Raw genomic sequence first — 27,733 nt, 5'->3', positions numbered from 1 at the left:
AGAGAATTTATGAGATTGAAGTCAACATAATTTCGTTAGAAATGGTCTTATGTTAAATCTGCATTGTTGAGTACTGCTTTTCCAATATCTAACAAAATTTCCAGCAATCTATCTGTCTTTGTATAGTCATGTGTGTCTGTGTGTACATTGTTTGTGGCTTAATTATCTCCAGAACCAGGCATGGAATGAAGTTGAAATGCAGCAGATGTATGGCTAAGGCCCCAAGGACGTGCAGTGTAGTAAAAAGGTGTGTCTGTTAAAAGCTTACCCATTACCTATGATTAAAAAGTAATATGCATCAGATTATTCACTTAATCGTCAAACAATCTCATAGCTTGCCTTTAAATCACCGTTGAATGTATTTGATTTTAGCACACCAATAAAACAACTCAGCCTTCTCATAATATGGTTCACGTTCTGCTGCGCGCGTTAAAGCTTTGCTTAACTGCCGTGTCACGGCGGCCAAGCGAGCTATAGGGCGCTTTCAGCGCACAAAACGCTGGTTGGTCACGTGAGTGGGTCGGGTTGACCTACTTTTATCCAATTGCGGACCGTGAAATTCTGCACGCTCCCTCTCCCCCAGCTTCTGGAGTTGTCACATTGAACCTCATGTGCTCTGGCCAGGAAGAAAAACATCTCAATCATAAAAGGAGATAAAGTACCTCTTGTGCCCCCTTGCTCAAAATAAGCTGGTTAAGCCCTGTAAGTGCTCAAGAGCTCATCTTGGCAAAATGGAGTTTGTGGCTGAAGGCCAAAGCATTGATAGCTGTTATACACATTTTAATGCTTTTATTGTATGGTGTACTTAATGCTTTTAAATTCAGACAATTATCATTTTTTGTATTTGTTTAATACTGGTGGTCAGTGGTACGACTGTGAGACAATACTACAGCGGTATATCTGTGTCCTGCACCAGTGTTGTTAGAGACAGTCAGTCAGATTTTAGAATATTCTGATGTGAGTACCGTTTAAACGTGTGAGTACTAGTGCTACTAATGACGTTTGTAAAAGTAAAAAATAAAACAAATAACAAACCTGCTGCTAGAACTCATCTGCTATCTCTGTAAGCCCTATCTGCCTCTAAGTAGAACTTCCTTGGCAACAGTGGTTGCTAAAGCACAGTGGTGTTGTGACGACCTTTACTGTGAAAAGTAGGGCAGTGCTCCTCCAATCATGCTCCTCTGGATAGAATACTGGGATCAGTGAGTGGGCGATGCCAGCCTGCACCGCATACATTACTAGCTGTTTTCTCCTGACGTCTCAATGTAATACAGTATACATTTGCATTTCCACATTTTAGCAGAAACAAATCTCCTACAAGCTGACTTGTCACAAGGCTGGTGTCCTGGTGTCTTGTTCATGACTTCCCAACACAGTCCTAGGTGGACATTGCCTCAAGACTAGAAGGCCCGCAGTCCTCCATAAAATGTAAATAAACTGGTCAGACAATATCTTCACTCTTCCCCTCCAACCTCCAAATACCCTCGTTGATGTGAAGTGAGTGTTTTCCTTCTATGTTATCAATAAGAGGCTTAGTATGTGATCAACATGAGGGCGGCTGACCTAAATTAGCAGGTGTGTTGAGTGTGATCTTTATCCTGGTCTGAATTCAGTTCACCCTCATCCAACCAGTCTGTACTGTACTGTAGGCAGACAGTGACTGCCTGGCCTGGTGGTGACGGACCTACATTTCATCTACCTGTGGTACAGTACATTAACAGCTGAGCAAGCAAGTTGGTTTATAGATATAAAGTATTTTGCAATTTTCTTTTTCACAAACCCACACAAGCACATACAGCAGTGGTGTTGAAGTGGATTGTTCAGTTAAGCAAAACCTGATGTGTGAGATTGGAGAGCAGCTGGAGCAGGCAGGTGAGCTTGAACAGCCTGGAGTATGAAAGGCAAGAGAAATGCAATGCAACTTAAAGGTATGTATGTTTATCCATTGGTGTTGACATGGTGGTGTGTCTGCATGATGCAGTTAGTGTTTCCAACAGAAGGAGATATATTTAACCACACGTGCTACAGAGGGAAAATCAATACTCTCAGCCGTAGGCAGGTGGCTGTTGGCTTGAACTGTACGCTTAGGCCACGCACAAATGCTATAAATAACATCCAGCCTTATTGGGACCACACACATATATGACACTTTTTCCAAAGTACACACCAGCCCCAGGACACGTCTTATTTGGTTATCTTCAATAACATGAATAACCCACGTTGATTGCTTTTAACTCCAAAATAAATGGGAAAGAAAGGTCCCTGTACAGATTAATATCCGTGAACTGCTATGATTGTTGAAGCAGGTATTTGTAAGTTGCTTTGGATAAAAGCATCTGCTTAATGATTAAAATCTACATGCCAGCTAGGCCAGGAGGAGAGGCAGCTAGGCTATGAGGCAGGGTACAGGCCAGGAGGAGAGGCAGCTAAGCTATGAGGCAGGGTACAGGCCAGGAGGAGAGGCAGCTAAGCTATGAGGCAGGGTACAGGCCAGGAGGAGAGGCAGCTAAGCTATGAGGCAGGGTACAGGCCAGGAGGAGAGGCGGCTAAGCTATGAGGCAGGGTACAGGCCAGGAGGAGAGGCAGCTAAGCTATGAGGCAGGGTACAGGCCAGGAGGAGAGGCAGCTAAGCTATGAGGCAGGGTACAGGCCAGGAGGAGAGGCGGCTAAGCTATGAGGCAGGGTACAGGCCAGGAGGAGAGGCAGCTAAGCTATGAGGCAGGGTACAGGCCGGGAGGAGAGGCAGCTAGGCAATGAGGCAGGGTACAGGCCTGGAGTAGAGGCAGCTAGGCTATGAGGTAGGGTACAGGCCAGGAGGAGAGGCAGTTAGGCTATGAGGCAGGGTACAGGCTATCAAGGGTATACAGTATACAGTACAGTACAGTACAGGAACCGGAGCCAGGCATGTTACAGAAAAGTTATCATATACTTCAAGAACACTGAGAGCTTGAGGTGTTTACTGGGGTAACGATACTGTAAGTCTCTAGTTGCTTCTTGAGAGAGGGGGTTTGCTTTCCTCAGCCTTATTCCATATCAATACAAATCTGTTCCGGCACATTTCAATAATATTTACATTTAGTTATTTTACTCATTTGTATGAGTTGTACATTTGTATTACACATTACTGTTACACATGATCTTACTAACCACAGGGTTAAACTGCCCTATGAAATCTGTCATCTATTGTTGTTAACTGTCCTCCAAGGGCTTGTAGCTGAAGTAGAGGGTGGGAAACACAAAGCAGGTTTGTCTCAGCTCTCCAGCAGCCAGCCCAGCTCTGCTCTGACTGAGAGAGGCCCAATCAGAGTTGGGGAAACAGTCTTCAAAGATGCAGTTTCACAGTGGCAAACAAAGGTACCAGCGAAGGATTTTCTCTTGCCATTCTCAGAGCCAGCTGCCCTGCTCTGGAGACAAACACAAACATTGTTCTGAGGCCCGTGACTTCAGAGGACAAAGCCAGCACTGGAGCTTTGTTTGAGTTATTGCGGCGAGGAACTGAGTGGAGAGGAGAATGGCATGCAGGTTATCTGGACAGGTGTGTTCTGGGTTTCCTGGTCTACTGTTCAACCAGACCTGCAGGGGTGGTGTTGACACAGTCTTCATGAAAAGCCTCCTCCTCCACAACCCTACTCTCCCTCCTCCTCTTTCTAACATACTTCTGTCAGACTGTTCAGACCTGTCAGTCTTCTCGCAGCGTGATGTTGGACGTCAGATTTACTGTGTATATGGGCCCACTGCTGGTTAGGCTATACACCACCTTATGTCTCAGTTTCTATTGGTGTGTCCACTACATGCCCCCCTGGTTCTCTGTCGGCTCCGCTTACTGCACTGGTCACAGGGTGGGTCCACGACGTTGATTGGGTCACATGACTATGATCAAACACAAAGCAGGATGACTCAATTAGTTTCACGATGTTTTTCAGCCTGAATAATTCTAGGGAGAATGGCCTGATCTAGCTGGTCTGGGGAATGGCCTGGTCTAGCTGGTCTAACTAGTCTAGCTGGTCTATTTTGTATCCAGTGCTTTGGTCCCACACTGTTGAGGTTATTGGAAAGCTCCATCTATTTAGACTAGTCTGAGCCCAGTAATACACTCCAAGAACACGTCATGAAAATACTTAACACTGCAGTCAATACCAGAGGCACTTAGTTCCCAACATCTTTTATCGACCACGGGGCACTCTGCCTAGAGTGGATGTTGATGCTAAGTGGAGGTGGTGTAATCCTCCTCTCAGGTCTTACAAATGGTGTGAGTGGTTTGGAAACTTTTTTTAACCAAAGGGTTGATGCTAAACTGTCGAGGGGGTGTGGGTGGAATGCATATTTACATTTAAATGGCACTTCACACAATGATATATCATGATTGATTACACAAGGGCAGCTATTTATCTCCCATTGTTATAATCTGATCATTTCATTGACTCAAAATATCCAGATTAATCCAGTGAAAGTACTCTAGTCTAAATCCTTCTCCCAAGAGAATTTCAATCCCAGATCTTCCCCTGGGAGTGGTGTCTTACTTGATGAAGTATTTGACTCCATCTGCAGTGTAGGCTTCCTCCCATCCATACGGCAGACCTGAGGAGAGAACATGAAGGAGGACACAGTCAGCTGGCCTGATCCACACACTACTACTGGAGATCTGGTGACAGGAGACCTGCGTCAGTTTAGCTTCACAGTGTGCTTCCAACCTGACTTGCCACATCACCAGGCTCAATCTAGGGTGTTTTGACGCATAGTACAATCACAAATGACCATCTCAAGAAACAACCCGTTTTCATGAGCTATTCTGCTGAAAGGCTGGATATTCGATGCTGCAGAAGGGCTGTGTATGAAGGTGTGAGTTTGAAGGGCTGATGGTTGTTCAGAGGAGGCCTTCACACCCACAACAACAGCACAGGCTCCCTGGTTGACAGACAAAGCTCCACGCCCGTATCATGTCTCTTAACCTTGTTTTGTCAGCGTGAACAAAAAGAGGCACTGATCTCCATTAGAGGCTACTTTATATCCTCTTGTAAGAACCCTATACTTTGACAAAGACAGTGTGTGAAATTCATAAGATTCCCTGAAGGGCTACCAAGGTGAAAACTGAGCCCAGGTTTCAACTCTTGAGAAGAAAAGGAACCGTTGCGTGGTGTGTAACTCTGCCCGCTTCTGCTGACAGGTGATGAGGTTAAATGATTTGGCCACAGATGTAGAAGCAGACCTACTAGAAGGAAAGCTTCTGTTTCTCGGATGCACATGTATGACAAAAAGAGGGGGGGGGGGCCTCACATCCTCCGGAATACATATCATGTAAACTCATGGGATTATACCAGCCGGTGCTCCTGTTAATCTACAGAAGGTACAGAAGGTAACTCATTCTGCTGTGCTGTCATCTTGTCTATTCTGTGAGATCTGACAATGCAGCTTTTCGGAGTGCGTCTGCCAAGCCGGACCTGGTGATTGCAGTTGTGCGTCAAGAAGCCTGTCTCTGAAAACTCTACATAGAGTTCTCACCTTTGTGACAAAGCAACATGATCTCACAGAGAGAGATCCTTGTATTTGGCTCCATATTACGAGGGTACATTGTGTGGAGATTTCAGATTGGGTTTCACATCCTTGGATTTTCAACTTCCTGGATCTTAAACTTCCTGGATCCTCAACTTCCTGGATCTTCAACTTCCTGACGGGGAGGCCACGGGTGGTGAGAATCGGTGACCGCACCTCATCCTCACTGATCACCAATACATCAGCAATGATCTCACCTGGCCTGCTCACATGGACAAGGCGGTCAAAGCGGCCGAGAAGCGCCTCTTTTTCTTGAGGAGCCTGAAGAAGTTTGGCATGGCATAGTCATCCTCACTAACTTCTACAGATGCACTATAGAGAGCATCACAGTGTGGTATGGGAGCTGCACATAGCATAGGTGTAATCTATGTTCTGAGTACTTATATGTCATGTTATGCCAGGTTGCTTTGCGTTGTCTTGTCCAAAGAATTTCAGTGCCCAGTCTAACCCTATGTTGTTCTGTGCATCTGACAATAAAATACTTGAACTTGAACTGAACATCCTCATTGAAATGTTGACAAGGGAGGCCAGAAGGACAAGTGATGAGGTGTCAGCTCTTCTAAAACATGTCTGTAAAACTTTGATGAACAGCCAACAGCAGAGCAGCAACTTGCTGACTGATGGTTTGCTGAAGGGTGAAGGAAATAAAATATAGCTTGGATGCTCAGGCACTTTCCCTTACTGACCACACATGATGAATGAAACACATTTGGAAGGAATGAGAGGGTCTCTCCTCAGCTTGCTAGATAAGAAACATGCCGGGACAATCTTGGATGCCATCCAGCATATGATGCAGGAAGTCAAGAGAGGACCCTCATCCCCTGAGAGGGGGTTGGTACCTGGCCTTAGGGGGCCCTGTGAGGGGGTTCAGCCACGTGGACCACAGGGCTCAATCAATGCTTTGTTCTGGGCCAACAGGCTTGAGTCTGGTGGTACTGAGAAATGAGGCATGAAAGCTGCTTAAGACACAATGACATCACAGAGACAGAGAAGGGGAGGAGGAGAGGAAGAGATGGAGGAGGAGGGGGAGGAAGAAGGGCAAAGGAAATTATTGATGGAAGATCCTTTTTGTGCATCCGTGTGTGTCAATCTGTCAATACTTAGTGAAACCTTAATCCAATCTATTGAGGTCAGCAGGGTTCGTTAGATCTAATGAGAACAACAAGACTGTACATACGTAGGTCACAGTTCACAGAGTCCAACTCAATATTTGGTGAAGAATAAGAAGAGACCTTTTGTTGTTCATGTGAAAGTGTGTTTTTCCTGGGAAACGAGTGGGTTAGAGCACCTACAGTACTGCAGACACGAAACTGGACAATGGTAATCCTGTAACATGTTACCATAGTGATGTAACAGCATGATGCCCTGAAGAGGGTTATGCTCAATATTCTCTTTTCTTAAAATAAACCTTGATGATAAATACTGTGCCATTGTAATAACAATGTATAGATTTCGCAGAGGCTCTTATCCAAAGAGACAAACTGCACGGGGGGATTTGGATCTGCTAACAATTAAGACAACCCAAGTAGAACTCTATTTACAGTATGAAAGAACTCTATTATATGAAACCCCACATGGTCATATCAGACCTGGAAAGGATATGGACAGACTTAAGAACAGCTATATATTGACCTCTGTTGTTACAGCATGTTGTTGGATTGTATTTCTGACCAGGTCAAGGGAAACCAGATCACTGACTGTCATGCACGTGTCTGTGTGTGTGTATCTAAATTCTATCCCTCTTCACCCCCCCCCCCCCAGCCCCCTGCCAGCCTCCAGAAATCCAGCCCTCACGTGGAGGACACCAACACCAACCCACTCCAGCTGTATGACTGAGCCCCTTCATTACTGTCCTACAGTCCCACGAAACACAAAGAAATACATACCCTGACTCAGCGACATAATACTGCAAGCTTAAACACACCCACAGATGTCCTCACAGACTGGTTGGTCTGAAGACATGTTAGAATCTTACATTCAGCATGGGTATACAGTAGGCTCCAAAATGACTGCCACCCCTTGGCAAAGATGAGTAAAAATTGTCTCAGATTTCTTGGTCTGTATTCAACAACCTTCCTAAGGAGAAGCCTAAGTGCTGTTTTATTGGCAAAGGGAGGTTGCAGAAAGCATTAAATGTAGGGGTGCCAACAATTGTGGCACACATGGTTTCAATAAAAATAAAAATCTTAATCACAGAGTTTTTTTTCTACTACTTCAATTGAAGGTCGGATTGTTCTAATTTTTTACTCATTTGCCAAGTGGAGCCAGTCAGTTTGGAACCTACTTTACTGTATTTACACACACACACACACACACACACACACACACACACACACACACACACACACACACACACACACACACACACACACCCTCTCACTCTCTCAATTTACATTTCCTCTCTCAATCTCTCTCTGTCTCTCTTTCTCTCTGTCTGTCTCTGGATGAAGAGAGGATCAGGATAAAGAACCCTGCAGAGCGAAGACAGGAGGGTTCTTGTTCAGCAGAGGAAGAGCATATAGAGTTTAGGCCACTGTAGAGGGAGTATTTTATTAACATTCTATACAACTCTGGATTGGTTCATTGAGAACACAGAGCAAAAGTTCCCATACCATGAACCTGAACACAATAGATGTGTCTACACATACAGTCAAATGGATACACTCACAGTCAAATGGATACACTCACAGTCAAATGGATACACTCACAGTCATGGCCTGATATGCACTTTGTTTCATAATGCTCTTTTTTAGCACTTATAACAAATGTTTAGACGAACAACAAGATTGTCAATCAAGAAAATGTAGATCTTATGGATTTGTGTAACTAATGTAAAGATTGGTTGTATGTGGGTCGCATTGATATAATATTTATTGATAATATGATGTGTTGATTATTGTTGACTACACATTAAACTGCTTTGAGTTGATCTGATTAAGGCAAATTTCGTATCGTATGGAATATGATTTTTTGTGAAGCTTGATATAAAAATGCAACATGCACTTTTGTGAAGCTTGATATAAAAATGCAACATGCACTTTTGCAGCAAAGCTAAATGTTTAGGTCATATCGAGCCCTAAGCCTCCCTATCTCTAGCAGAGCTTCACTATTAAACACATAGGAAACAATACATGTTGTACCATGTTTGGGTTGTGTGTTGGGTTGTGACTATGCATCTGGTCATAATAATGTAGATTGTGTTGTTAAAGTGTATGGCGTTTGTATGAGGTGTATGAGGTTCAAACTCTTAACACGCTCAGGGTGTCGTTACACACCGCCACCTCCATATACCGTGCAGTGTGTACGTGTATGTACGTGTGTGTATATGAATGTGTGTGTGTTTACATGTATCTGTCTGTATTAATATGTGAGTGCATGTGTGTATGCGTACACATATGTGCAATCATGCACATCAACAAAGAAAAAAAAACAAGCATCTGGGAAACAGCTCAGGTAAGATGGTTTTCTGGAAGTAGAACACCATATCTAGGCAACACTGACTATGGTGAGATTACACTCAGTGCAAACACACACACACACACACTTTAGAAAGCCTGATATAAGATTGACCTACTTTTTTAACGCATAACACTCTGATAAGCTAAATTGCTTCTTACAAGACATTGTAAACCCACCTGGTGCCAATTCCTATTAAAATGTTAACACTGATAATAAAGACTAAATCATACAAAAATACGGAAAACATAATATAATATACTAAATATATTATATATACTGTACTGAAGCAATGGCAAAACATAACAGGCTTGTAGTTTTAAAGATCAAGGATCCAACTAACTATACAACATAATTTTCCTTTTAAATCTTCAGCTGTGAATCACCAGGACTAGGGAGATATATGGTCAATCCACTGACCAATTAGGGCAGTCAAGGACGTTCCATTGACTAATAGGCAGCTAGGGACGCTCCACTGATCAATGAGGTCAGAGAGCGGCACTCCACTGACTTGACTTCATGACAATACATGACTTTGTTGTATTTGGGCCAGAGTGGTTAGGGTTAGCTGAGACTTCTGAGAGGTCAGGAGGTAAGAGTAGACCCTATAGGAGTTAAAGGTTAAACGCTGAACTTCAACTGCAGATCATCCACTGCTCAGTCTGACTTGCTGTTTAGACACTTTCTGATGAACAGAACGATGATGGCGTCTAGTACTGGTAGAGGTGTTTTTGGACATTAATGCATACACCTACAGAACAGAGAGCTACCTCGAGCCGTCTACAGGTCAAGGTGGAGAGAGGGGGGTCAGATGCAACCCTAAAGGCGACAGCTGCACATACTTAGAGATCCAAACCCACAGATAGACGGACAGTCCTGCTACAGCTCCAATAGAACTACTACTGGACTGCTGTTTGTTTGTTGGTCGTTTTATTGGGCAGTTGGCTGGTTGTTCAACTGGTTGGTTGGCTGGTTGGTCTGTTGGTTGGTGGGTCTGTTGGTTGATTGGTTGGTTGGCTGTGCATGCAGTACCAGGGCCAGAGCGTTTACAGAAAGGGACGACACATGCCGGCATGCGAGGAGAAGAGGAGAGCTCACTTACAGTCCACCTCCAGAATAGCTCTAACTGTGCGTGTCAGTTCTTTAGCCTCCACCGCCAGCGTGGCGGCCGTCCAAGGAGACTTCTTCACGTGGCGAGCGGCCTGAGACGACCCCGCCTTCACGTCCCCACAGCTGCAGAGAGAGAACAGGCCAAGACATGTTCAACCAGCTGGAACCCTGACCTAGACCCTAACCCCTAAGTCCCATACCCTCTCCATACCTCCTAAAGATAACTCTGGGTCTAACACCCAAAATCAATGATTGTATTGAGACAGTATGTTAGAATCATCTTCTTCCTATGTCTAGGTCCATATTAGGTATGAATGATGGAGATGGTGCTGGAACTGTGATGAGCGGGATGTGTCATGAATTCCCTTTAACTGAGTGAGTGCTGTAGGTCTGTATTTCCAGGAACAATATGGAGTGGACGTCACACCACCGGGCTGCATTCATCAAGTGGTCAACCTAGTTCCACGATGCCCCACATAGCCAAACAATGGCAGACAGAACAGTGAAAATCTTGAATGGGAGACATTCAGGTTAACAACTCCAGTGTCCCACTGACCTGTGGGTTGGGGGGTGGGGGGGGGGTGCTCTAGGTGGGGGGTCGAGCCGGGGGGTAGAGGCAGTGGGGGATACCCACGGAAACGGAATAACGCGCTTTAGAACCACTCTGACAACTGACTGTAGCACAGCTGTTACCGTTACACTGACCATGTGTTTCATAAAGGAGGCTAATTGCACACCAGGTCACACATCCTATCCCCCCATCTTTGGCCCAGAAACAGCGGCATTACCCAAGCAGACAGACTCTGGGCTCTGAGGTGCTTTTTAACTACAGGTGCCCTGGTCCTGTTTCTGAAACAACAGCCAGATCTGGTGTCTCAGTCATAAGGATGAAGCTGGAGGTTTCATAACCAGTCCAGTGCAAAAGGGTCACAGTAACAAGCCTTAATCACAGCTGTCCTCGTTAAGGATCATGCAGAGCTTTAGCTGTGTCAGGGTAGTGTGTGTGTATGTGTGTATTTGTGTGTGCATGTCTGTGTGTGTGTGTGTGTGCTAGGGGTAGGAGGTTCTAAGGGACAGAGCAGGAGTTGGCTAATAGGCACTGCAGTCTGCAGGGTCCCTCATTATAGACCCCCAGACTGAACTCCCACTGAGCGTGGGGGTCAAGACACACACAAGGACACCAAGACCCCCACACACACACACACACAGGGTAACACCAGGAGGTTTTTAGGATTGGCACACACTGATTAGTAGACTATAGTAAGATGGAATGACTACCGCCCGAGAAGAGACATGCAGAGTTTGTCAGAGAGAGACGGATGGAGAAAAAAACGGATCGGTCGAGGGAGAAAAAGAGACAGATGGAGAGAGAGGGAGAGAGAGAGAGAGAGAGAGAGAGTGAGAGAGAGAGAGAGAGAGTGAGATGGAGGAAGAGAGATTGATGGAAAGAAGCTGCATGCGAGAGAGAGACGGCAAGAGAGAAAGAGAGACAAAAAGAGGCGCGCTGTTTCTCTCCAGTCCAGGGAAGGTGGGCAGGTCTGTGAGCTCTGCCTTCACGCAAGCCTCGAAAATACATGCTGCTTAAAGCGCCACATTAAAAGTATCTGTGTCCCTCAGGCCATTAGCTGCAGCCTTGTGAATGAATCCTACACTTCATAAGAGACCCACACACCAGAACACAGTGCCTTCGATTACTCGCCCTGAGAGAGAAAGATCAAAGTTACCATAAAGGTACTATCAGGATAGGAATAAGAGGGAGTGTGTGTGAGTGAGTGAGTGAGTGTGTGTTCACCTGTAGCTTTTCACAGGCCCTTGGTTCTCCTGGAGGAACTCATGAGCAGCCTGAGTGGAGGAGAGCATGAGTCAGGAGAGAAGACTGTTACTTCCTGAGGTTCAACTAAGTTACAGACTGCAACAGCAACTCAGCAATTAAATATCTATTTTATTACTGACGTTGTATTAATGGAAACATCTCATCTTATCTGTTGCATTATTGGTCAGTGATAATTAGTGTAGCAGCATGAGGTTTAGAACTACAGCAAGCTACGTACCTCCACAAACTTGAGCAGTTTATTGGTGGACACCTCAAAGCCCTTTTTGGACCCTTCGCTCTTCCGTAGTTGACACTCCAGGACTGCCACTCGCTTTCTCAGCTCCTCCGTCTCTTCCTGTGCCTAAAAGAGGTTAAAGGTCACAGTTTGTTTATCTGATACTTCAGCTAAAGCTAAATTGTTTCCCTTCAGCATCTGATGACTCGATAATAGTATGAATTGGTGGTGGTTTGAGATGGTAGGGGGAGAATTCAGACTGCCAAATCCAGTGGGCTTGGCAACTGTCCAGCATGAGCTAAGGGCCAGATAGTAAGTCATACAGACTTGTAGTGTTGCTAGTCATATTTATATATATAAAAAAAACAGTTTGTCTGATGTCAATGACATCACATTAAAGTAACAGCTCAGCAACCCTGTACTGAATAAAACACAGCACACATTGACCTACTTATGCTGGGGGAGGGAAAACCTGAAGTGGATTCTACCCAGACCAGGAAACACCTGGAGACCAGAGGAGAGGGGAGGTATCCTTGACCTTGGACTGGGCTGGCTTTCCTCCTCTCTGGGCCTTCAGCTCGGCAATCTCAGCCTCCAAGAGATGGACCACCTCTTCATAGTCCATCTCCATCCCCCGAGCCTGCTTCTGGGCTGCCTCCGCCAGGTGGACCCGGCTCCGCAAGGCATGGCTCTCCTCTGCTCCAGCCTTCATATCCTACACGGAGACGAGAGGAGAACACAGAAGTCACTAAGACCAAATGACTTATCCTTGTCACTGGATTCAAACGGATGAACAACCGAACAAAGAAACACTCACCATCGTATCTGAGAATGAATCTAATCACTAGTTTTACCTCCATAAATCATAGCCTTAAAGGGCACAACCAAGACTTTACAGTGTGAATGTGGTGGGGTAGGCAGCATTGTGTCCTCAGCATTTCTTTCGCAAGGAACAGGAATGTTGATTTGAAGAGCTTTGGCTGCAACGATATATTTCTCCAAACCTAGTTAAGTAGCAAAACTAGTAACCGAATAATGAGTAACCTTGAACCATGAGTTCAATGTTTTGGTGTGCCTCTTCAAGTCTGGATTTAGCCTTCTGCTCTGTCCCTGCTCATCAGGGTCATGGCCCAGCAGTAGGGAAGAGTGAAGCCCCATGGTCATGCTGAGTCATTCGAGCATGCACTAGTGTCTGAGCTGATCACTCCTGGCTTACTGAGTCAGTCTGCATTTTGCACATAGTATAGTGGAGAGCAGGAAAATTGTCTTGGGATGTCTTGTCTAGGTGTAGCTCAGTGATTACAGCGTTTGACTGCAGCTTAAGACGTCACAGGTTCAGATCCCCACCTGTGTGTTGCTTTGGACAAAAGCTTCTGCCAAAACACATTTATGACATTGTATTTCTAGCGCTCAATGTCATAGTGGGAATTGACTTGGGGATTATTAAAAACCTGATTCAGCCTGAAGGACTGTTTGGCTGCCTTCATGCCGTGCAAACAGCAAGTTGATAAATGAATGCCCTAACAAGGGACTTCCCCTTTGTCCCACGGTCTTTGCTAAATGCTGTTTTCCTTTTGACAGTAATGGAAGCTTCAGAAACCATTAGGTCTTTTCTCCTTTTCAGACAGCGCTGCTTGTTGCTGGGTGTGGCTGTGTCGCAGGCAGTCACGCTCAGACATGCCTCGCGGTCTCAGCTCACACAAGAGACTGACACAGCGGACATGTTAACGACACTGATGGATGGGATACCACACCTGGTGACGGCATCTTACCCAACCGTCAGAGACGTGGGTCAGCTGATGCAGGCCCAGGCTTCCACTAGTGGTGGAGCTCTTAACTGATCTCAGAGTTTATGCAGTGATGATTTAGATTACATCCTTTACATTTAGTCATTTAGCAGATGCTTTTATCCAAAGCGGCGACTTACAAGAGAGAGCTTTGCAAAAAAAGTGCATAGGTCAATAATAATAAACCAAGAGATAGCCCCAAAAACATTGCGGGCAGCCAAAACATGAACCATACATTGTGCAAATCAAATAAGAGCCAATGGGTGCAACCACATGTAGTTAAACACATTTCAATTAAACAACATGATCCTCGATCATGATGCTAGAGTGTACCTGGAGGAAAGCAAGCAACAATAATATAATTCACAGTGAGTACAAGCAGTTAAATCAGTTACGTAACAAGGATGTAAAGGAGATCCGCTGTCAATAGGAGGCACCCCTTTAGTGTCAGCTTCCTGACCTCACCCAGGTTTACAAGACCGAAGGTTATAACGCCTAAACCAAATACCAGACCTAAACCTAGCACTAACCCTAAATATACACACCACCAGGGTTGGACTGGCCGTTGGGAAAGTCGGAAGATTTTCTGAACGGACGGTCAAGCGGCTGCGGCATAATGCAAAAAAATATATATATAATAATAATACACGGTCGTGGGCCGGTCTGCGTTTCAAAGTCCCGGGCCAATTTTCAGTCCCAGTCCAGACCTGCACACCATACACCAACCTCACTAGTCCTAAACCGCAAATGTGGTCCTTAACATCCACTAGCCCTGAACACACAAACACAGACTTACACACAAACAGAGTGCACACTGTTTGTCCACTCAGATAATAAGCACACTCACACATGCACACATGTGCATTGGTGTAATTGGATAGCGAGAAAGAAAGTAAGTGAGATTCTAAATGAGATAAAGGAAAAAAAACATTACATTAGGTTGTTTTCTCCATCCAAGGAAGTATCTGGGTTTGCTAGAAACAGTGTGTTTTTTGGATGGATGGCAAGATGTGGATGGCAAGAGTGTATGAGTGTATACATTGAGGATGTGTGCGTGTGATTGAGGTGTTTTGAGTGAGAAGAGAGTGTGTGTGAGTTTGTGATAAAAATGGATAATGTGAGGAGTGATTGCACATGTGTTTGAGTACACGTGCATTTGTTCGACTGAGTGTGTATGCTTGTGTGCCTGCTACTATTAGTGTGTGTGTGTGTGTGTGTGTGTGTTTGTGTGTGTGTGTGAGCATCTGCTTGTGTGTGCACATGAGTGCATGTGTGTGTGGTTCAGTAACTAATGGAGTGCTGCCTGTGGCCTGATGGGTCAAGCTGTGTCACAGGAAGGGCCTTTCTGTCAAGCACTCCCCTGGTTACGCCGATCTCACAATGCCAAGAAACCACACAGCAGCCACCTTTCTCTTTCTATCATGTCTCACTCCCCCTATTTCTCTCTCTTTTTCTTTATTTTCCTCTCTATTTCTCTCTCTCTTTCCCTCTTTCCCTCTTTCCTCATCTACCCCTCTCTCCCCCTCTTTTTATTTCCCCTTCTCTCTCTTTAACTCTTTCTTTCAGAATCTAACTAGATGAACCATGCTAACTAAATAAATATTGTTCTTTCTGGGAATAAGAATTGGCTTTGACAAAATATTTGTCCTGCGTGCCTCTCTCTCTCTCTCTCTCCACTCCACGAGTCCTCCTCCTCCTTCACCATGTGGAGAGTCCTTCTACATGAGTCCATCTGCTGCTCTGCCTCCCTGGCTAGCATCGGCCCCGTGTTTATATAAGAAGCTGCTACTGAGAGCAGGGGAGGAGAGCCACTGTCATCCACAGGGATGCTTGAGCAGGAACAATGTCGATGAGAGATGAGGATCCTTTCAGAGTTTTGAAACTATTTATCAGCAATGCGGCAAGGCTTGATTACCATCCATTGCGTGTGACTTAAATTATCCGTGCCTTGCTAAAAGGCAGAGTCATAATTTTAGTCAGCCAACTTAATGGTTTCACACAAAGTCGGAAAAAGTGGCAGAGCAGGCTGTGCAGAGATGAACAGTCTAGCCTCTCTACTATGATTAGCTCTGCCATGCACACTTATCAAATATGCAGGAGATGTAGAGAGGTTCCGAGTGCTGAGTTACACATAGTAATCAGGCTACTGTGTGTGTGTGTGTGTGTGTGTGTGTGTGTGTGTGTGTGTGTGTGTGTGTGTGTGTGTGTGTGTGTGTGTGTGTGTGTGTGTGTGTGTGTTTTGTGTGTGTGTGTGTGTGTGTGTGTGTGTGTGTGTGTGAGTGGGTGTATGTGAGTGTGTGTGTGGGCACTGACAGATGCAGTCAGATGTAATCATTGTGCCAGAAGAGATTGGGTTGGCTCTTTTATCTGGTGTCCAGATGAAAGAGTAGCGATCATCTTGTGATCTCACGTGCTGGTTCCCTCAACATGACTCTGTTACATGTGTCAGTTACTGCCTGGCTTGGGATCGACTTGAGTTGGATGACAAATGACTCGGCCATAGGAACAGCGGGGCAAGGCTGACAATAATTGTGGGCGCACAACATTAAAGAAATACATACTTGAAACGTCAAAACAGTGTGGTCACTTTCTCACAAGGCCATGTGGTCTGCTGATTAAATCGGGTCTGCATCTGTATCTGGATATTGATCTGTGTGGTTTATGTAACTCTCCTTTCAACTCAGGCAGGGGGACGAGGAGCGGAGGAGAGATTTAGACTGTGGTTCTGACTCAACACAGCATAGAACTATTTTGGAACCAAAGCCTCACTTTTACCATGAGCCCTCTCACCCTTCAGAGCAGGCCTACACATCAGCTATGCCTCTCCCTCGCTCCCACACACACACACACACACACACACACACACACACAAGAGTGCACAAACGCAGAGCTGCTCAGAGCTTTTAACACACTATAGTTTCGGAGGATAGTACTTGGACTGCAGAGTAAAGAGTTCCTGTAGAACTGATCTTTCAAAATATATCACTTTGCACTGGTGTGTATCACTAACAACTTCTTCTATTCACAGGGTCGGACATCAGTGTGTGTGCGTGTGTAGAGCTCCTCCTAGTGGATCTACAATTTCCAGATTTTCCACCCCAAACTACATCTATTCCGCAGCTTGACCAACACTGGGCCAGGCTGCCTTCTGAAAGGCAGTACTGCGTCTTTAAGTAGAGGTAACTGACCTGTTGGACCTTGGTGAACTCCGCCTGCATCTGCTGCTGCAGTTTTAGTGACTCAGCCACCTGGTCCTGGGGACACATGGCACACACACACACACACAGTAAATAGACAGAGACCAGTTAGTTCCAGCAGGGTCTGTGGACCAGAGTCAGTGTACCTGCAGTCTCTTAATCTCCCTCAGGGCCTCAATGTGGTCTTTCCTCAGTCTCTCCATCTCCTCCAGGTCATCAGAATCTGACAGTGATGGCTTTACACACGCACAAACACACACACACACAAACAGACACACAAACAGACAGAGGTTTGCTCTTTCTGCGTGACTAGCAGCATAAAGCACATTATAAAACCAATATATTTAACCAAATCAAAAAAAGCACAAATTATATGCAATGACACTGAGGCCTTCACATATGCCCATATAACTGCACCAACTAAACTATAACTCTCAAAGGTTATTAACCTGCTAAATCAACAGATTTTTTAACAAAAGTTCACCAATCTGTGGAGCTCTGTGACTTACCTGCGGGTTTCTAGGCGACTCCAGCAGACTGGAGAGGTCATCTGAATTGAACCTTGACCCCGGCCCCGTACCTGAGTCCTCCCACTGGAGATTAAACAACTCCCTGGTGAGACTCTCAAAGTCTGCACACACACACACACATATATACCAACACACAAACACACACAAGGAGAACATATCAAATAGAGTTAAAGAATGTTTGGGCACAGATTCAAGTAGGTGGCTTGTCATTTTGGCAAATGGTGTCAGGATGAATAGAGATATAGATGGATTGAGAAACGGGTAGAGATTCAGAAATCTAGAGAGGTGCCGGGATGGAAGGATGACAGGACAGAGGAATGGAGGAATGGAGGAATGGAGGAATGGAGGAATGGAGGAATGGTGAAACGGAGAGATGGAGAGATGGAGGCATGGAGGGAGTGAGGTGGAGTCTTACCAGCGTGGGCCACCGTTCCAGCTGGGTCTGTCTGTAGTCTGGCCTTCAGCATCTGACTCTGCACTTCTGTGGGCTTCAGGCCAAGTGCATCCAGAGCCTGTCCACATACCCACAGTGGAGGCACATCAACACACACACACACACACATTTACCACCCCTAGCGTGACTGAGACTGGATGTGAACGCTGTCTATTGATTTGAACATGATGCCGTGGGAATGCAGGCAGAAGGCTTCGACAGCTACATGTTGGCAGAGACACTCACACACATACATACGTACACACAGACACACATACCATGAAACAAACATACACCATAATCCAAACACACACCCCAATAGAGGAACAGATACTCAGAAAAATGGGAACACACAGCTATTTGATTAGCTTGGAGCAAATGCCAGGCCAGTCGTAATAGCTTATTGAACAGTTGATCTGTGAATACGTCATTACATCCCAATGACCTTTGTAAAACAATGTCCCAATATGCTGGGAACCATCTGATACCAACTAGCATGCTGATGTTTCTGGTATTTTCTGGAATTGCCTTCTTTGCACACAGACTTTCAAGCCACACATGCAGTATTCACCATTCACACACACACACACACACACATCCTCCTCACACACACACACACACACACCCACACACACACACCCACACACTGCTGACCTGCTCCAGTCTTTCCAGTTTGAGGCGGCTGCTGGAGCACTTCCTGTGTGAGGGTTCCTGACTTCCTGTTGGGGTTTCAGGGAAAGGAGACACAGGTGAACATGCAGATGAGTGAGCAACACATAGACGCACACACATAGAAGTAGACACACAAACACTCAAACAAATGCTACTGACTGACTGACTGACTGACACTCTGGCTGGCTGTTTGAGAGCCTGACAGAAAGGATGTGACCACAGCCTCCCTGCTACAGATCTCCCACTTGTCCTCGCCAGGCAGCACGCCACTCGCCATCTGTGTCTCACTCCACCCAGTCGGCTTTCTGACGCAGTCAGCTACCAGCAAACCTGGTCAGCATCCAACCCTTCAGAGCACAGGGCTGTTTCCTCCCGTGTGCCTGTCTTCTACTGTGTGTGCGTGTGTGTGTGTGTGTGTGTGTGTGTGTGTGTGTGCATGTGTGGGTTTTAACAAAATACATTTTTCTCGATCAGAAATGGATGGATGCGTCAGATGCTACTCTGTCATTAAAGTGGCTGGGTATGTGAGTGTTTAAGTGCATGCGTGTGTGTTTGCGTGACTGACTTTATGATGTGACACTTCCCACTGTTCAGAGACAGATAAGGCCACAGGGTAAAATGACACACATTCATTTGACTGCTATCTGTCATGTGTGTGTGTCTGTGTGCCCTTCCAACCTGTTTGGACGCTCTTTGTGCCTATGTGTAGGCGTATGGAAAGGTTTTCTCCAAGCCATTAGGAACACGATGTTCAGATATGTGTAGTGTTTCCCCCAGCACAGACACAACAGGTCACGCCTGATTCTCACAGGCGGTGATTAGCGGGCGCTCAGCGAGAGAGCAGGCCGATGGAGAGACAGGCTCTAACACACACAGCAGGTCTCTAACACACACAGCAGGTCTCTCACCCGGTTTGGCGTCTGTGACGGTGGCACTCTCAGGTGGGGAGGGGACACGTGTCTGCTCCACTCTCACAGGAACCACCCGTACCTGCAGGCGTGAACACAATTCAAACATGAGCCTGCTGTGTGTGTGTGTGTTTGTGTGTGTGTGTGTGTGTGTGTGGTGTGTGTGTGTGTGTGTCCAACCTGACTGATGTTGACTGAAGGCAGAGTCTGGCAGTCAGGGTTGAGGTTGGCAGTGACCCTGGGGATCAAGGAGGTCGGGGGGGCCTGGGGGGGCAGGGGGGCTGTAGAAGGCAGCGTGCTGGGGGCCAGAGGCCTGGCCTGGGGCACAGCTGCACTGGGGGGGGCCTGGTTGGAGACAGGGCTCTGTGGACCACTGCTGGAACTTGATGAAGACCCCCTTCTGATGAAGGCTATCTCCACTGTGGGGTCTGGTCTACACACACACACACAGCATCTATTAGGTCTTTTTTCATCTTCTAACACTGCTTGTACTGAGGACGCAGAGGCTGTGCTCCAGCGCACCTGAGTTTGGTGCGTGTGATAATGCTCCTGGCCTCCTCGTACGTCACTCCAATAAGGGACTCTTTGTTGACTGACACCAGCTGGTCTCCTGCCATCAGTCTCCCGTCCTGCAGGGGGCCACAGAGATCACGCTCAGTCCACAGGCTCGCGTGTTCTGGAGCGTTTCTACCAGGGCCGGACTGGCCATCGGGGATACCGGGAGAATCCCCGGTGGGCCGACGGGGTTGGGATGGTCCAAAACACCGGCCCACTTCCATTACCAACCGGCCCTCTGACATCGCCAGCATCTCATATTATTTCACATGTCACAGCTTGAATACGTAAAACTAGTTCTCAGACCTTTTTAAAGCTGGATTCACTGACTGATATTTATACTGCTCCTTGCGATCTGTATTTACACTCATGGTGCCGATTTTTCGAAAATTTTCTGACCTGTCTTCTGAAATGTGTTCTTACGGACTTTAACGTAAGAAATTCAACATATATGATGTAATTTCTTTGTAATCATCCAAAATAATGCTAAGTGTATATGGGTATTTTTCCAAGTAGGCCAATGACTGGTCGATACGTGCGATCGATGCATTGAGTGGACAACGTGTTTTGAGTGGGCCGCGCACCGTTTACTGAGTGGGCCGGTCTGACAGTAAAACTCCCGGGCCACTTTTTCCCCCCAGTCCGTCCCTGGTTTCTACTATACAAAACACGGCTAATGCTGCAGGTGCTGTTACTTATTTGACCACTGATAATGCTAATGCTGATATACAATCACTCTTACTGTTGCTAACAGTGCTGCTGCCAGTTTCATCAGGCATAATTACAAGACCCCTGAGAACCATGTAAGCCCCCCAGACTGAACACCTGATAATACTGTTAGGAATTAACCAATTGGATTAAAGCTCTGTCAGTAGTGAACCTATCAGATAGTCACCTTCTGGCAGTCTCCTCCCACCACCATTTCCTGAATGAACACCATTGGTCCCTCTGCTCGGTTGGCTCCACCCTTGATGACAAGTCCCAGGCCTGTTCCCTTGGAGACGCATATCAACCGAATTACGCTGTCACTAGGGAGAGAGATAAAGAGAGAGAAAAAATAGGTTGAGATGGAGGGCACAGGCACACTGTACATGATTAATAACACAATGATGCTGCGCTGGATTCGAGACTGCCCTAATCTCCTGCCTCTGCCTCTAGTCTGTAGACATGGAGGCAGTGTATCTGAGCAGTTCAGACAGGTGTAATCCCCATACTTGTTATTGTAGAGTTTGGACTCTAAAAGTGTCTCTACTTAGTCTAGCTATGGGAAACCCTGTCTGGCCTGCACAAGCCTTCTGTGGAGCACAGCACGGAGGAGGACGGCTCTGACTCACGTGAAGGCGTGCGTCTGTGGGTGTACGGTGAAGGAGGAGGTGGTGTAGGGGGGGCTGCTGTTGTAGGGGGGAGCAGGGAGCCCCACCTCCTTGGGGCTGAGGAGTTGAGGGCTTGTGGATCTGGAGGAGGAGGAGGAGGAGGCTGTGTCTGTCGTCTTGCCTGAGGAAAGAGGGAGAGGAGGGAAACGGAGAGACGGGTGGGAAGGGGAACGCAGGTTTATTGAGTTCATTCAAACGGCCGTCCATGTTATGAAGCCCTTATCAACACCGTCAACAGAACATACTACCAGCAGCACCGGAGGTCCACTCTTTAGTGAGATCATGAGATTCTATGAGTGTGGCCGTTTGAGCGGTGGTGCTAACCTGTGGGGGTCTGGGTTGGAGAGATCCTCCCTGATCCTGCACTGCTGCTGGAGCCGTACTTTTCCATCAGGTACAGGAACTCCTTCCTGAAACACACACGCACACGCAGGCAGGATTGTCCTGGTGAAACTGTGCGATGGATCTTTGTCTCCCTCCAATGGACACCAGCACTCACTGGTTGTTTTTACAATAGCGTGGCAAAACGCCTAAAGCCCAATGTCCATTACGGGCTCCCTGTTGTGTTAGCTGCTGACGGAGGATGATCTTAATTGAAGTAGATGAGATGACTGATCCTGCGGACACACTGTCGCAGACAGGGCCTTGGTCTGCTCACCTGGCTTCATGTCACCGTTGCATAAACTGTCTGCCCTGAATGACCAGTTAGGAGTCCCCTCAGTCCCATGTGTCAGTGAGTCAATGAGTCAGTTAGACAGTTCCACACTCACACACTTACTCACTCTTGTGCACTGGCTCACTTTCTAACTCAGACTCACTCACTCATTCACCCACTCACTCACTCACTCACTCTCTGACTTTACATTAGAATCCTCTCTAAGACTTTGCTGTAAGTTATCTGAACCTAGGTCGACATGACTCATAATGCTGTTGTTGGCTGCAGTTAGCTGGCCGACAAGTTTATCTCAGGGCGCAGTGCAGCTCGTGGACAGCCAGACTGCTGTCCCTATTGTGTCACTGTGCATCTGACTGGGGATATAACGTCACTGACAGGCAAAATTCCAGAGGCAGCAGAGTGACAGGTCTGTTTACATCATCTTCATCTGCAGGACAGGAAGAACTGTGAACAATGTGACACGTGTTCTATTTACCCATGTGAACCAATACACCACAAACAGTTCTGTTTCTGTCTCTAACTCTTGTCCTCTCTCGTTCTCTCTCTCTTGGAATCCTTCTTGTCCTCTCGCTCATCCTCCCCTGGCCTTGGCTACTACTTTGACACCATAAATACAGTAATGTTCTTACAGTCCTAGGATTCCTTTTAGATTCGTATCGAAAGCAATCAAACGGCTCATTAGCATTAGCTGCTAATCAGATTAGGCCCATTACAGTAAGCAGGACAACATTGATGCATGAGCTAACTCTTTGTTATGTCCAGTGCTTCCTGTTGTTATTCTGGGCTACACGGAGAGGCACAGGGGTCCAAATGAACCGAAGAAAGAACCAAAAACGATAAACCTGTACAGAAATCTGGAGTTTACTGCAGTAGCAATCATGTGACCAACATTGGGACATTTTATATATTGGTTACCTGGACTCATCGTCCCTGGCGACCAAAAGGGACATGTGATTGGAGGCTGAAGCAGAGCGAAGTATCTCCACTGCCCTATAGGATTACAGGATAGACAGGAAGCAGTTTGTAGTAGCACACTTGGGCCAGACCACACAGTCCTGTCTCTGACAAACAAACTTCAACTCTAAGAACATTCCCTGCAGTGAAGACTGAAACTGAAATAAAGCACTGATATGGACATGTGGTCCGTTTAGTAAATCATTACTGTAACTTGTTGGGATGCATCACCTTTGCTTAGTGTAATCAGAAAATAGTTAATCTCAAATGTAAATAAACAAGCCATGTCATCTCTAGCACTGTGGACAAGTGGCCTACCTGTCATTAGTTACGCCAACCAAATTGTTATTATTGACTTGCAAAATTAGGTCGCCTGCCTTAAGCCGCCCTGGAACATAGATGAAGGTAGAGAGAGAGAGAGAGAGAGAGAGAGAGAGAGAGAGAGAGAGAGAGAGAGAGAGAGAGAGAGAGAGAGAGAGAGAGAGAGAGAGAGAGAGAGAGAGAGAGAGAGAGAGAGAGAGAGAGAGAGAGAGAGAGAGATAGATCATTTTCTCATCATCATTATTCATATTTGAACAAACAAAAACAAAAAAAATATTGACAGCAGTTACCATCCTGAGCTGCTAAGCCACCAGCTACCACTCGTTTGATAAAGAGGCCAAATTCCTCCCCGGTATCCTCCCGGTAACCTCCGATAATCTTCACCCCTGTAGAGGAGGCAGTAGACAGTTATTCTGGTAGTGAAAGAGCTTTATAAGAAGCTAGGCTCAGGTCACTTTCACACCTCTCAAAAGACTGTTGAATTTGTTAACTCCTGGCATGTATCTGGAGGCAGATGTATATTCATACAGTATACAAGTATGTGGCTACATAGACAGGACTACAGGGGAAACAGATGTAAGGTTACATATCTAAAGGTTACAGGTATATACATTTATCAGTATATCAGTACATAGTTATAGGCATATCAATGGAGCGTTGTAGGTATATAGGGTTCATGTGGATTGTAGACATAGCTATAGAATAGATTAGGATTACTGGGATGGACATATAGGATTATTCTGTTGGTATATATAGATACAGGTGTTGCTTTACAGATAGATAGGTAGACGGCAGACAGACAGACAGACAGACAGACGGATGGACTAATGGATGGATGGCTAAAAAGAACATGTATAGATCAGTAATACAGACCAAGTCCCCTCTTGAGGTCAAAGAACTCCAGTCTTTGCACGGCTCGGTTGATGCCCTGAGGCCCCATGATGGTCCTGAAACACACACACAAGTCTGCTGTCATCTCTCTCATACAGTACATCCCTGTTCAACATTCCTCTGTTTCATCATCTGTTTATCCCTCCGTTTTCATGAAGGGTATAAACCCTCCTCCCCTGTGGGATCCAAACGAGAGCTCTCTTTAGGCTCTCGTCATATGACCTTCTTTCTCAGAATTCAGCAAAAAAATTATCAAATCAGGCCAGGATTTTGTTTATTCCTTTGTTTATACCGTGTCCCCATGTTTCAGCGAGTGAACTCAGCACTCAGCACCGGCAATTTTTCAACCTCACAACAACAGTCAGCAGGAAGAAAAAACCTCTGTGATTGTAAACCAGACATGAACTACGACGTCATACCTGACTGTGTGCTGAGTCCCAGTTTTTATCTCAGAGGTACATGTGGACAACTCAGTCTGACCGGACTGGCAACACTGACCAGCCAGAGTTCAGTTTGTGTACGTGTGTGTATGTGTGTGTGTTAGAGAAAGGGAGGGAGGGAGGGAGGGAGGGAGGGAGGGAGGGAGGGAGGGAGGGAGGGAGGGAGGGAGGGAGGGAGGGAGGGAGGGAGGGAGGGAGGGAGGGAGGGAAAACAATTGTGAAGGAGTGAGGTAACAATCAATGTTTATGCTTGTGTGTGAGTCTCTAACTTAATAAAACATTCTTCTTCCTTGGCCTTCCTTGGCCTTCAGTCCTGTCCAAAGATATCTTCTCTTTAGTGTATAACAGCAATAACACTCAACTGGATTTTCTAGGAGTGTGTCCCCAATTTGGTCCAGTTATGTGGATTGAAATGAAAGGTAGGACAATGAAAGAACTCCAGAGAAGGTTCATAAATAACCCATGGGTTGGTATATAAGAATATAAGGCACAGCAATCTAGTGTAGCTCATTTGTTGCGCTGTCATAAGGAAATCACAACTGAAAAGAGGCTTGATACGATTGACGCATCACAAATATACCATGGCTCTTAACCAATCATTATGCAAGGTCGGAAGTAATCATTGCATTATGAGGTTAATTGATGTAAGAGAATGTGTCATATACTATTAGCTGTGTCCCAGGGCTTATCCATAGATATTATATAACAAATGTGATTAAATATAGACATTTTAATATTTGTTTTGACACACAAAGCGACAAAAGAAATATTGTTAAATCTATTGTCCCAGTTCCAAACTCCAAGTTTTGGAGTTTAGGCATAGCATCTGGCAATAGGTTAATATACACAGAAAAAACAAGGTTTTGAAGGGAGACCTCTGTGTTCTTAGCGAGGAACAGGAGAGTGTGGAGAGGACTGGCCTGTCTGATTATAATCCCTCTGACTGACAGGAGCAGGCATACTCTCTAACTAGGGCAGCTCCCACAACCTGACAACAGCTATGCTGGTTCACTGGGCAGGGACCCAGACCCAGACGGCTCATAGCATGCTCTGCCCTGCTCCGCTGGGTTCTGATGTGTTCTGTCCCCTCTGTTCTGTCCTCTCCTCACCTGTCCTCTCCTGCCCTCACCCTTTCTACTCAGCGTGAACAGAATTTCTGTACAGTCATTCTGTGAGAGACAGTTTGCAGGCAAGGATATCAGATAATCTTGTACACAAGTAGAGCTGGACTCATGACACTCTGTCACATCATCCTATCCTGACCCTTGGCTGCATTTACTAAATGTTTTCTTTGCTCTGGGAATTGTACAGCCAAGTACAGCCTACTTATGTTACCGCAACTTGACTGTGCCCATCACAGACATAGACTAGTTGTCTATTCCTCATGGGTATGAGGTCAGTGGGGGACAACAACTTATCCACCAACGTTAGGAGAGTACATTAACTATGACACAAGGAAACAATTAAACTGATCACTTAATCGCTAGCTAATCTGTCTTAGCAGCCCGGGCCTCTGATAACAGAACAGACCAAACGGAACACACAATTACATGCTAATGTTGTATGCAGGACATGCCAGTTTGATTCATTCAAGGTATAGACATGGCAGTTACAGTACTTACAGCTGAAGGCTGTCATTGTAACTATGTGGTCTTTACTTAGGTAACCACAGCAATACTCTACCCTGTATTTACTTTGTACCATACAGCCTGTGTTTACCTGACCACACAGTATATGAGCAGACTCACATTTAGAAATGGGAATCTAGTTAGGATTTCTTGTCTTGTTATTATCACCCAACAATTTCTGTATTCGATTTGTCTCAAACCTAATAACATACAATAAATGTGTTGCTTACACATGGCAACCACGGTTACTCTGGGACCAACTGCAACCAACGTTCCACACTGAATACTGTACTACAGACATCCAGTCAGATAAAAACGACGGTAAACTACCGACTCACACACAACAAGGAAGAAAATGAGATGAAAGTGAAGAAAGAACCCAAAGAGAGGCAGGACATACCAGTAGAGAAGAGAAAGTCCATCGAAACGCTCTGCCTCCTGAGGGAGTAATGGCATCTCACGGACAGAGATGGATCAAACACTCACATGCAGGGCACACAAACACACTCACTCATACACACACATGCTACACAGCCATGAAAGAAGAGTCAGTGGTTTGTAGATGAGATGAGACGGCAGTAATGGTTCAACCAGGGTTGATCTGGAACGGAAATCCGCCTAGACAGAGGGAGAGGCACGCTTACCTCTCTTCACTAATCCACTCTCATACACGTCCGACACTGGCTGGCTCTGCCTGAACCTTATCCTTTTGTCCACTGACTGGCACTGGGTAAGACATACACACAGAAGCGCACACACGCAGCCACACACACATGTTCTCGAACACACACTCACACACACACATTTTACTGAAAAATACATTGAAGAAAAAACCCCACTTCAAACTGTTTTTTGAAAACCTTTATAGATACTTGTAAAGGGGGGTCGAGCTAGACAATTTATTACCTGAATATTTAAAAACAAATTATTTACAGAAAAGGACACACATGATGGCTGGACAGACCCTTTGCATGTTAGGGGAGGGGGTACACATTATATCAAGTGAACAAACGGCCTGATGTAATGTGTATCCCCTCTGTAACTCATGTGGTAGACAAGTGAACAAGGCGGTTAATTGAAAAGCCATTTTAAACTAAATTAAATTAAAACAGAAATCCCGTTAGAGGGCAGGGAGGGACGGGTTAGCAACGGGGCATCCTTGTCAGACAACACCCGCAGAGAATGGACAGTTGGAGGTAACCTA

The 27,733-nt window shown here is 45.8% G+C and overlaps 1 protein-coding gene and 1 long non-coding RNA gene across 2 annotated transcripts; one reads left to right on the top strand and one right to left on the bottom strand.

Moving 5' to 3' along the window:
• Window positions 1-1,537: 1,537 nt before the first annotated feature.
• On the top strand, window positions 1,538-9,762 carry LOC124475600. The gene is made up of 3 exons (XR_006956948.1): window positions 1,538-1,928; window positions 7,312-7,376; window positions 8,001-9,762. It is a non-coding gene; the product is annotated as an uncharacterized LOC124475600 (long non-coding RNA).
• On the bottom strand, window positions 2,473-27,061 carry stxbp4 (syntaxin binding protein 4). The gene is made up of 22 exons (XM_047032339.1): window positions 26,930-27,061; window positions 24,444-24,517; window positions 23,861-23,956; window positions 23,568-23,637; window positions 23,211-23,285; window positions 21,944-22,029; window positions 21,581-21,740; window positions 21,142-21,274; window positions 20,214-20,320; window positions 19,872-20,124; window positions 19,692-19,773; window positions 18,766-18,830; window positions 18,094-18,190; window positions 17,658-17,779; window positions 17,295-17,384; window positions 17,140-17,205; window positions 12,703-12,879; window positions 12,168-12,290; window positions 11,909-11,958; window positions 10,109-10,239; window positions 4,521-4,578; window positions 2,473-3,870 (listed from the first exon to the last, which is right to left on the bottom strand). Exons 1-22 carry the CDS (start codon window positions 26,983-26,985, stop codon window positions 3,759-3,761), a joined length of 2,283 nt encoding a protein of 760 aa, XP_046888295.1. The 5' UTR covers window positions 26,986-27,061; the 3' UTR covers window positions 2,473-3,758.
• Between the last annotated feature and the right edge of the window lie 672 nt (window positions 27,062-27,733).

This window comes from Hypomesus transpacificus, chromosome 13 (assembly GCF_021917145.1).
Source record: "Hypomesus transpacificus isolate Combined female chromosome 13, fHypTra1, whole genome shotgun sequence".
NCBI lineage: Eukaryota > Metazoa > Chordata > Actinopteri > Osmeriformes > Osmeridae > Hypomesus > Hypomesus transpacificus.
The sequence above is the reverse complement of the archived record's forward strand: the minus strand, read 5'-3'. Positions and strand labels throughout refer to the sequence as shown.

Excerpts from the sequence above, each read along its gene's own strand:
- stxbp4 (XM_047032339.1), bottom strand. The coding sequence starts at position 26,985 with ATGCCATTACTCCCTCAGGAGGCAGAGCGTTTCGATGGACTTTCTCTT. Across the intron at positions 23,286-23,567 it reads GTTGGCGTAACTAATGACAG|GGCAGTGGAGATACTTCGCT; the intron begins GTAGGCCACTTG and ends GTAATCCTATAG. Across the intron at positions 12,880-17,139 it reads AGTTCACCAAGGTCCAACAG|GATATGAAGGCTGGAGCAGA; the intron begins GTCAGTTACCTC and ends GTCTCCGTGTAG.